At 44.0% G+C, this 11,581-nt stretch overlaps 1 protein-coding gene across 1 annotated transcript; it reads left to right on the top strand.

The window, feature by feature from the left end:
• The first annotated feature begins 2,298 nt into the window (after nt 1-2,298).
• On the top strand, nt 2,299-10,727 carry SOX7 (SRY-box transcription factor 7). Its single transcript, XM_069075658.1, has 2 exons — nt 2,299-2,743; nt 7,950-10,727. The coding sequence occupies exons 1-2, from the start codon at nt 2,506-2,508 to the stop codon at nt 8,879-8,881; spliced, it is 1,170 nt and encodes a 389-aa protein (XP_068931759.1). The 5' UTR covers nt 2,299-2,505; the 3' UTR covers nt 8,882-10,727.
• Nucleotides 10,728-11,581: the final 854 nt, after the last annotated feature.

The following is an 11,581-nucleotide window of genomic DNA, read 5'->3' as shown; positions in this document are numbered from 1 at the left end:
ATGTTTCCACTGTTTCTGATACAATACAAAAATAAATAGATCTACAGGAGTGGAATATACAGTTTCTTTATAGATTTACCATTGTTGGGACGCTGTTGTATACAGATTATCCTTTCAATGTGACTAAAAATGCACATCCTGTGGGGTCAGATGCCATATTTGCCAAAGAGCAGTGTTGAAGTCCATTCCCTGTGCAGGCTTCACACGTGGCAGATATACCTTTTCTAAACTACATAAAGAATTCATAAATATCTTTAACATACAGGTTTACTATGTCCCTGTGGCTTTGATATTTTATAATGTTACTAGTATTATCTTCACATGGGTATAACACTTCAGGGGTCATAAGGCTGTCTTTAACTCTTGAGTCCTAATGTGCTTAAGATTCAATGGATGTCAAGTGAGGAGCAAGGACTAGAATCAGCCTCAGATCAATTTCGTTTGGAAAGGTACCTGCCCTCTCCAGCTTTGGGCATTTGATTGGCATTTGGCTCATAAAGCAGTCACATCTGTATTCCTTATGTGAAAAGAGATCTGTGTATATTAGAAGCTACTTCCAGGAGGCCACTTCTCTGCTTTAAGGAGCCCTCGGGCACTGGAGAGGCAAGGACAACCTCTGCTGCCCTGGCTGGGAGAGTGTGACTAACAGAAGAATACAAGAGTGGGTTTAGAGAGGGAAAGCCTGAGTTCACAATGAGAGAACAGAAGTGGGGAAGGTTTGGAAGCTCCTCAGAGAGAAAGCTAGAGGAAAAAGCAGGGGGGGAAATGAGAAAGAAAATGAGAGACTGAAACCCACTTCCTCACCTCCCTCCCATTCCCTCCAAGAATAGACACTCATTAGTCACAGATAAGTGATATGGGGTCTCCTACACCAACACCCATGGTACAAAGTATGGAACCCAGATAGAGGATTCCGAGCCCTCCCCCCTCCCCCCCCCCCCAATTGTGCGCGGTTGGCGGGTGGAAGGGTAGGGAATGATGAGGCTCTTTTGGATCCTGAGTCCTCTGGCATCACCTTGGGGTAGAATCCCACCTCAAGTCCCGGGAGTAAAGAACTGTGTTGTAAAAGTAGAAAAGGTGAAGGAAGGGTCATTTGGGAATGCTGGACACCTAACTACACGAAGACTGACGGTACTCTTTTTCAGGTTTGGTTCGAAAAATAGCTCTGTCCTGCCTATTTTGTTCTTTCGAAAATAAACAACTTTTATTAGGTTCTGATAGTTTCAGTGGGCCTTCTTTTTTGATGTTGCCGTGAGTTTTGTTTTAAATTGAAGAACACAGCTCACGAATTGGGGGGGGCGGGGAGGGTAAGGCAAAGGCACTCTTGTGGCTCGATGGAAGTCTGTGTCTGTGTGGGGGTTCAGTTAGGCCTGGGATTCTGGTAGATACTGCATTTGATTGGGTTGGTGACCGACGGTGGTGGGGTGGAGTGCCCCCTCCAGCCCAATCCCCGATATCATGCGGACATGTTTCAGGTTCGTTAATGCTGTCTTTGTGGCAAAGCCCAGGTCTGGGGAAATGGTCTGAAGATGCTCAGTTCCTGAGCTCTACCAGGGGAGGGCTTCAGGTAGAGGACGGAAAAAAAAAATGTTTCTGAGCTTCTGATCTGTTCCTCTTCTTTAGCCCACCCTGGGGGGGAAAGCCTGGGAAACTGCTCCAGCCTAGCCGCTGCACGTAGTGGGCGCTTTAAAAATGCTTTAGTGGGCTCTTCCATCCATTTTTAGACGGAAAGAATAATAGCTTGATTGTATGTCTTCAGCGCTTAGCACAGTGACTGGTACGTAATAAAAGATTAACAAGTGAATGCTGATTGGTTTGTACATTCATTCTTTCACACAACCAACAAAGAAGGCAGTGCGGGTTTTATGTCTCTCTTACAGACAAGGAAACTGAGGTCCAGAAGACCAAAAGGTCTTAATCATAGTTAAACTAGGAGTAAATATTAAGACTTGTACTTCAATCTTCTGCTTTCGAGCCCGCGAGTCTTTCCATAGGTTGAGGCCAAAAGAAAAAATGAAAGTTTGTTTCAAAGAGTAACACCTCAGACACTGTCCGCGCCAGGAAGGAGAGAATGTTAAGGAGCAGCCTGCTGCTGCTGCTCACAAATCCACCCGCGAGCTTGAGCCCAAGAGAAACGGGACCGGCCTGGAAGGGGTGGGGCGGGGAGGGAACTGCTTAGTCTTGGAGGTGTGTCCGTCCTCTTTTTCTCCACCTCCCCCCTCCGTGGCAGGTCGGAGCAGCTCTCCACGGGCCCTGGCCCTTAGGGAGGGGGTATAGTTAGCCGGAATGGAAGGAGGAGCCGCTGCACCTTTAAGTGTCATTGGAGGAAGCGACAGCCCAGGAGCTGATATATAGAGGGCAGGCCGGCCGCGGCAGCGGAGTGTGGGGCGCCCCCGACCTGACCCGTGTGAGCCCGCCTTCGAGCTGGGCTGCTGGCGCCGGAGGGTCAGAGCCAAGCCGACCCTAAACAAGGAGGTCAAGGCGAGGCGAGCAGTCTGGGCGACCATGACCACGCTGTTGGGCGCCTACCCCTGGCCAGACGGGCTGGAGTGCCCGGCTTTGGACGGGGAGCTCTCAGACGGACTGGCATCGCCTGCAGCCCATCGTACCGCGGGGGATAAGGGCTCGGAGAGTCGCATCCGTCGGCCCATGAACGCCTTCATGGTGTGGGCCAAGGACGAGAGGAAGCGGCTGGCAGTGCAAAACCCCGACCTACACAACGCAGAGCTCAGCAAGATGCTGGGTAAGAACAGGGGCAAACCCGCCAGGCCCCCTTCCCAAGTCCTGCCCTGTGCTGCTACCCACCTCGTGCGCGCGCGTGCGCGCGCGTGTGTGTGTGTGTATGAGAGAGAGAGAGAGAGAGGCAGAGAGAAAAGAGACAGAGAGAGAAACTGAGATTACAATAAGTAGGAGGGAGTATTGGGAGGCCGAGGTGGTGGGAGATGGAGAGATGTTTATAGTAATGTGGCCCTTCTGGAGGTAGAGTCCCTGGGTTAAAGCTGGCAAAAGTCTTGTGTGTGTGTGTGTGTGTGTCCTAAGAGTCTGCATATTTGGGAAATGTAGAATATTGTGTCGGTATGTTTTTGGGTCCTGGCAAAATATGTGAGGAGGGGAGAAACAAATACAATTATTGTGTGAATGTTTAAAATGAAATAGGGTGAACTTAGAGACATTTGAAAGCTGAGCTGGTGTTTTCTGGGAGATGGAGGCAGGGGTGAGGGAAGGTCGAAGTAGAGGAAATTTGGGAGAGGGGAAGGGAGTAGACTGGAGGAAGATGGGACAGACCCCGGGGAAGGGGAACAGAACCCCCGACATAGCTTAGTCACTTACTTCAGGAACTAAATAATACTGCTCCTGGGACTGAATAAAACTTCGGGCACTGATAGTCAACAAGCATTTATTAAGCGCTTACTATTTGCCGGTCACTGTGTTAAGCTCTGAGGAGGAAAAGAAAGGCAAAAAAAAAAAATACCTACCTTGAAATGAGGGAGTAAGAGAAACAATAGTACATACAAGACTGGACTGAGAGTTGAGGAACTCCAGAGCCCAGAATTTTAGACTCTCCGAGAACCTGGAGCTCACCTCCCAGCCGGAGGGCTCTGGAAGGCCGGATAGTGCTTGGTGCTAATTAACAAAAGCACTCACAAATTGTCCCCCAAAGCGGGCTACCTATCCCGCCAAGATCTCGGGACTGCTATTGTTTTTGGCAAAGTCTTCGGGAGGACTCCGAACAGAGTTAGAAACTGAAGCCGCTTTATTGATGGGAACGCTAATGAACCCACCAGGAAGGACGGAAAAGGCTAGTAAAGCCAAACACACGGAGGGGAACGGATCGCTGTCAATCTAGATGACTAATAGGCACACAAGAGCCGGAAAGTAATTATTCCTTACACACTATTTGCAGTATTGTTATAGTTTGAATAATAACAAGCATTATTAGCAACGGAGTAACACCTGGGGGTAAGCATTTGTTATAAATTACTAATCACAAAAAAATATTCGTAGAGCGGGAAAGGAAATACGGATAATCTGGCAAGATTCGTTACCCGAATTTGTAGATTAGAGTAGAGGCGTGGACCCCGATTCGCAAATTAAGTCGGATTATCTCCAGCCGTTTTGGTGTCTCCAGTGGTGAGGGTCAGGGCACAGTCCCTCTGGAGGCCGTTAGTAAGGACCCAGGGCAAACACTATGGGGCTGTTTCGGGACTTTAAGATATGAAAGGATCTGGGAGGGTGTGGGTTGGAGGGAATCTTCTATGCTGGAACTTCGCGGTGGAGAGTCCGAGGAAGACCCAACCTTAATGTGAAGTACAGTGGGAAAAGAGGCTGTTCTTGTAACTCTCCTTCCTGGAAGATAAAAATCTGCATTTGTTTAGACCAAAAGCTCTAGACCATTTTTGTGACATAGTCATCACTTTGGCAGCCTATGGAACCTTTCTCAGAATAGTATGTTTAAATTCCTAAAATAAAATACAAAGGAAACCAATTACACGGAGATACAGCTATCAAAATATTTTAAAACGAGATCCCGACGCCAGGTTAAGAAGCCCTGCTTCAATCTTTAATGTAAAGATGGAGTTTTCTTTTCTTTTCTTTTTTACATTAAAAAGGGGTGCTTTCTCTTGTTTTAGGGAATGTGATCAAATATTTCTGCTCCTGGAGAAGAAGAGTCTCTTTCCTTTTGCTGCCCTTCATTTTAAGGCCTATTTCATTCAAATCGAGTTCCTTTCAATTCTGTATGCATATTTTATGATTCCCTGCTTCTAATTCTTGAATCGGGAACTTTGTAAAATTGGAGTCTTATTTCAGTGGTTAAAATGGAAAGGTATCAGATCTCTTTCCAATACTAGTCTGGACCTTCTAGGCAGGGCAGTTTCCTTATTCCCTCTGAGTTTTGACCATTTCGTATGCTAGAAATTCGTGAACAACCTCATCTTTGCTGCCTAAATTCAACTGAGTCCCATTTCTAAATTTTAGTGGAAGGCAGGACAAATCAGTTCTTGCTAAGTGCGACTCATTGAATCACGGAACCACCTGCCAGATCCAGAGATGCTTCTCTGGTCTTTGGGTCATCCATCCACCTCTGCTTCCAAGTAACTTGGAGAAAAATGACAGAGCTTATAAACTAATGAAGTCCCTGGCATAAGTTCAACCCATAACTTGGAATGGTTAGATCAAATCTAGAAGGATCATTAGGAAAACCTCAGGCAAAAACCACTTCTCATTTCTTCATTATTTTCCTGATAATATCCAGTACAGTGTGCCTGCAATTCCTTGTACCAATTCAGCACACATTAGTTAAGTGCAAAGCATAGTGCTTAGGTTGCATTGGATGGCTGAAAAAAAAATGTCCTGGTCTGGCTGGCATCCTGTAATTGCCACTATCCTCAAGGGGACCCTAAGAAGATAAAAGTTCTTTTAACAGTTTGGAGGAAAAATGCTTCTTCAGTAAGCACTGAATTAGTTGGATAAATAACAGAATTCACAGTTTCGAAATTAAGCAGTCCTATCTAATAGAGTAGAACTACTATTTTAGAAATAGAATTTTAGAGTATTTTTTTGGCAAGGCAATCAGGGTTAAGTGACTTGCCCAGGGTCACACAGCTATTAAGTGTCAAGTGTCTGAGATCAGATATGAATTCAGGTCCTCCAGGTCCTTCTGACTCTGTGGCTAGTGTTCTATCCACTGCACCACCTAGCTGCCCCTTAAACCCTCCATATTTTGCAGTTGAAGAAACTAAGTCTCGGAGAGATCAAATATGTTGCCTACATTATAGACTAGTTAGAGGCAAAGCTGGAACTGAAAGCCAGATGCCGGGATCTCTCATCTCCTGGTCCAGGGCTCTTTCCACCACACCAGTGCTGTTATCAGCATACAGCACTTCCTCCTTGTTGTTAAGTAGGACAGTAAATCTGTATTTTAGTAATTAATTTAGAAATGGGAACCACTAGTCTGTACATAAGGATCCTTTGTGGATCACATATTGATGGTTTAAAATATATTATCTATGTTTTATTGTATTTTCATTTATTTTGTTAAATATTTCCCCATTACATTTCAATCTGCTTCAGATTATACTCAGAGTGTTGTGAGCCACATTTTTAACACCTATGGAGTAGAGGATAGAAAGTTGGCATCAGAGTTGGGAAGACTTAAATTCAAGACCTGCTGTCTGCTGGGGCAAATCACAGCTTCTCAGTGTCACAGGCAACTTTCAGTGGCTATAAATAGCACAAGGTGTCAGTCTTCATTGGTAGAGGGAGTTTTTTCACCAGAAGACTCCCCATCCCCTGTGAACATAGTTTCAAATCATATTTACAATAAACATGCCTTTACCCAGTGCTCAGGCTCTTGGTAACTAAACTGTTGAATTTGAAGACTTGATTTTCTGAGCTGTTTACTCAGTGAGCAAATTCTCTGGTAGGCAGAGAGGGGCTTGCTGCAGCCTGGGAGGTGGGGTTCTTCTCAATAGAATATGAGTCCCTTGAGAGCAGAGGCTGTCTTTTGCTATTCTTACACAAAGAAATCCCAGCATTTAGCACAGTGCCTGGCATGTATCAGAATCTTAATAAATGTTTATTGACTGACTTTGCAGGATAAGTATTTGTTTGGTTTGGTTTCTACCAAGACTTTTTTTCCTGGTCACTCTACCTGCCAATGTCAATTCTTAACCTGTTTCCTTACAAAGCTGTATGATCTCCATGGAGCTAGTCATTTAATTTTTCTGGAATTTATTCTCATCCATAAAATTGGGAGATTAGACCGGATGATCAGACTGGGTGGGGTCAGGTTAATCAGGGAAGCATTCTTGCAAGAAGTATATTTTTGAACTGGATGTTATTTCAGTAGCTTGATTTTATGACAAGGGAAGTGAACCCAGGGAGATGAAACAACTCCTTCTGAAGCCAAATATCTAGTTACTTGTGGAGTAGATTATGGAATTAATTTGTCCTCAATCCAGCTCCCATAAACCCACACATTAAAGGCAGTCTTGATGGTTGGAATAAGGTTGCAATCTTCATCTAGGTCTAGACAGAGTCTAATCTCCTGTTAAGGAAGAATGACTACCAGATTTGTGCACTAGAATCCTGTTTACCTTTCAACTGTGAAGGACAATCATTTATTACACTCAAGATGACGTGGATAAGTTTTTATAGGCATAATTTGGAAGGAGTGACCACCTTAATGAGATTTCCGGATCCACTAATATCCTGAAGAAAAATCCTCTAACTCAAAATAGTATTCTATGCCTTGACTGACTCTTAATTCCTGCTTGTAAAATGTGTGAAATTTTCTGCTTATAAAATGCCCAATATTTATACATTTTTGTGGAAATCCAAGTATACAATCACTGACATTTAGTAATGAAGGCAGGAAGTGACTTTCATTTAAATTCTCAAGTGATTAGAATTGACATTTGATCTTAATTAAATGAATTTTAAAAATAATTTTAGCTGCAGACAGTTCAGCTGGTCTTTTAGCAAATGAAACAGGGTATTGCCTATACCAGGGGTGGGAAACCTGGGGCCTCAGGACCATGTGTGGCCCTCTAGGTCCTCACGTGAGACCCTCTGACTAACAGGTTCCCCACCCCTGATATACCTTTGTATATGAGATGATGTATGAGTAGTGTGCCTGTGTACGTTCATGATTTTCATGTGCAGTGTTTGTGGGAGGAAGAATATGAAAGGTTAGGGTTCTGTAGGTGTGTGTGTGAAGAATTTGTGGTGGGAATTGTGCGTGGGGCATCTGGGAAGGGCATGTGAAGTGCACTGTTTGTGTTTCTCAGTTGTGTGAGAGTGGTGTGACTGAGCTCTGGGTGGTGCATGCCATGCTGGGCCTGTGGGAGTTGTCTGGTGCAAACTGTGTGGGAGAGGGCTTTTCAAAGACCTGACCTCCGACACTGTGAAGGACTCTAAAAGTGTCCTTTTCTACCCCCTGTGAGCAGGAAAGTCGTGGAAAGCTCTGACCCTCTCCCAGAAGAGGCCATATGTGGACGAAGCCGAGAGGCTCCGGGTACAGCATATGCAGGATTATCCCAACTATAAGTATCGCCCCCGTCGAAAGAAGCAGCTTAAGCGAATCTGCAAACGGGTGGACCCAGGTTTCCTGCTGAGCAGCCTGTCTCGGGACCAGAACTCCCTCCCTGACAAGAGGTGTGGCAGCAGGGTGTCTGTCGGGGAGAAGGAAGAACATGGTGAGTACTCCCCGGCTACAGCCCTTCCCAGCCTTCAGGGCTGCTACCAGGAGGTGCCCACCAGCAGCTGCACCAGCGGCAGCAGCTCCGTGAGCAGTGTGGATGCCTACCCGTATGGCTTGCCCACCCCACCAGAAATGTCTCCTTTGGATGTCCTGGAGCCTGAGCAGACCTTCTTCTCTTCCCCATGCCAGGAAGAGCACTCTCATTCCCACCGTCTCCCACACATACCAGGAGCTACGTACTCTCCAGAATATATGCCCAGCCCCATCCACTGCAATCACCCATTGGGCTCCATTGCCCTTACCCAGTCCCCGGGCGTCTCCATGATCCCCTCTGTAGCCAGCTCCTCACCTTCCCCAGCATACTACTCTCCTCCTGCCTTCCATGCTCTCCACCCCAACCTCCATGCCCATCTGGGCCAGCTCTCCCCTCCCCCTGAGCACCCAGGTTTTGATGCCTTAGATCAACTGAGCCAGGTGGAACTCTTAGGGGACATGGACCGTAATGAATTTGACCAGTATTTGAACACTCCCGGCCATCCAGACTCCACGGGGGGCATCACTATCAATGGACATGCCCCAGCCTCCCAGGTGACACCAGGGGGGCCCACAGAGACCAGCCTCATCTCAGTCCTGGCTGATGCTACAGCAACCTACTACAATAGTTACAGTGTCTCCTAGGCCTGTGTGCACAAGGGAGTTCCTGACCTTCTCCTCAATGTGGACTGACCCGAGTGGAGAGACTAAACAGTATTACCAGCAGCTTTCCTTGATTTAGCACCTCTGAGTCTTCCCTCAGAATGTGTCAGAGTCTAAGCTGATGGATTGGAATCTACTTCGTCCTATAGATAAATGGACTTTTGCTGACCTACTTTCCCTTCTTGATAACTAGTTCCACTTTCCTTTAGGCTCCTCTCTGAGATCTTGCTTCTTAATTCTCTCTACTATATGGACATGTCAATGTAAGTCTCCTACTGATGCTATTTAAGACTGAAATTTTCTCTGACTTAACTCTCTTCTTCCTATCATATGAAATACAACAGCTACACTCCATCTTTGGGAACCCTTCCGCTGTACTCTTTTCCCTGCCCCAGACACAGGCTTGCAGAGGTTCAGCACGAAAGGCATTGATTGTCAGGTCAGCAAAGAACGTGCACAGGGAGTCAGGAAAACTGATGTCGAGTTACGGCTCTGCTAGCAGAGAAGCTGTGACCTTCAAAATGACCTTAAATAACTCTGGTCCTCAGTCTCCTCCTCTGTCAAATGAGATCATTAGTCTAGGTGATCTCCAAAGTTCCCTCCAACCATTAGGAAACAAAAATGAATTATGCTTTCAACAGTGCTCTCTTCATTTTGCCAACTTTTTTTTTAATTGCTGCTTTAAAAAATCTGTCAAAGAAACCAAATTAAAACAACAACTGTGATTTGGAAAATCATTGGTAGGACGTTCATGGAAAATAAGAATGCAAAGGTGAAAAGAAAATCAGATGACTAAAGATAGTTTTACATATTTCTGGATGAGTCTTTGGAAATAAAAAATCCATGAAAACAAATATAATCATGTACACATCTGAAGATGATACTCAGACTGTCTCATATACCTATGGACACACATATACAGGACTGTTTTGGAATACCTTCACCAAAACCCCAAGTCTGTCATAACCAGAGGGGCCGTGAAGCAGGTTAGGACCAAACAGACTCACTTTCTTCCAATATTGGGGCTCATGGGACCTATGTACCATATTTTGTTATCTTCTTCTCCATATAGGAAGGTTCCTCTCTCTTGTCTCTTATCTGTCTCTATTGCTTGCTTTCTCCTCTTTTTTCCTCCTTCCTTCCCTATGTCTCCCAAGGAAATATAGGCACCCACTTAAGGAAATTGTATGAGCCCTGATGCCATCCTACAGACATTTCCAACCTTCTCCAAAGCCTCCTTTGAAGGAATATACTCAACACTGAGCAACAAGACCACTGATTGTCTTTCAACTTCAGTGTATTATTGCTTATCAGGAACCTGTAAATTGATTATATATTCTTCCTCAATTTCCCCCTGTATTTTGTATTGTTAAAATTTCTTTTTTTCTTCCATGAGAAGTTTTACTGTAAATCAATTATAAAACATGATTACTATTCATGTTATTACTACACATGAAATTTGATAATAAATAATAAATAGTTGTAGCTATGATTGACTGATGTGCAATCTTGAATGTGTATTAATTATCTTTTTAAACACTACAGTTATTAAGCTAAAATGTTTCATCTTTTATAAGAGTGATGTTTGCTTTGGAACAGCTGTGTAGATATGAATTTGTTTGAAATATTTAATTTAAATAAACACTTTTTTACTATGATGATTTTATCATTTGAATGATAATTTTGCCCCCCAAAATGCAAAAAAAAAGGTTTTCATGAAAGAAACATTTATTGTGTTTATTGTGTGCTACTTTTGTATGTATTATTAGTCAAAATCTTTTCTACATCAACTTTTTAAAAAATAAAATATTTGTGGCTATGTTTACAACTGCTGTGGTATTTTATAAAGCCGGGTAAAACTATAAATCCCAGCACATTCTCCTGGAAAGAATGGTGTTAACCTAGGCCTGAAATATAGGAATATTAAGTAACTCATGAGAAGAAACTCTTTCCCAAAAGGTCTATAGAAGAGTTTGCATGTTCAAAGTGAATTGAGGCCATTATATACATATTTCATTGACTGATGATGGTCTGTTGAGAATGCTATGGAAGTGTTCGGCCCATCTCTCTAGGATCATGCCCTTATCACTAATCAATTTGGCTCTATCACCACTGAGGAGTTGAGGTACACCAGGTCTTTGGCCCATAAATAACCTTCAGGGCATCATAGAAGCACTTTGGATATAAAACTGAAAAAGGTCAGCAAAAAACTAAAAAAGATCTTTACCGAAATTGTCAGCCAACAATATTAGACTGGAAAAATAATTTCATCTGGCAAATTGTGTGTGTGTGTGTGTGTGTGTGTGTGTGTGTGTATACACAGCACAACCAGGTTCACAGAAGCTTAGAATAGGAAATGACTTCAGAAACCATAAGATTCCAGTCCTTATTCTGAACAAAACTTTCCTCTCTATCATACTGGAGAAGTTCTTGGCTAGAAGACCTCAAGAGGTCCTTTCTGAGGTAGCTAATTTCACTTCTGGATAGTTGCTCCAATTATTAGGAAGTATATATTCCTTATAGAATAGTTCTCTATGACCAGTAAAGCTCTGAGGCCTTGAGTCTTTTCCCTTCCACGAAGTAGCAACTTAGATGTCACCTACTTGAACTCAGTAACTTGTTTTCCTTGGGCCCTGCTGTGCTGAGAAATAAGTCCTGGGAGGGTCCAAACTAGCATTGTAC

The sequence above is a fragment of the Petaurus breviceps genome, unplaced genomic scaffold (genome assembly GCF_028583685.1).
Source record: "Petaurus breviceps papuanus isolate PSGF00001 unplaced genomic scaffold, PetGlider_PUasm1.0 90919, whole genome shotgun sequence".
Classification (NCBI taxonomy): domain Eukaryota; kingdom Metazoa; phylum Chordata; class Mammalia; order Diprotodontia; family Petauridae; genus Petaurus; species Petaurus breviceps.
Note: the sequence above shows the minus strand (reverse complement) of the source record. Positions and strands in the feature narration are given on the sequence as shown.

What these genes read in the sequence shown, in the direction of transcription:
- SOX7 (XM_069075658.1), top strand. Translation starts at nt 2,506, where the DNA reads ATGACCACGCTGTTGGGCGCCTACCCCTGGCCAGACGGGCTGGAGTGC. An exon ending in AGAGCTCAGCAAGATGCTGG is followed by an intron (nt 2,744 to 7,949) that starts GTAAGAACAGGG and finishes CCCTGTGAGCAG; the next exon opens with GAAAGTCGTGGAAAGCTCTG.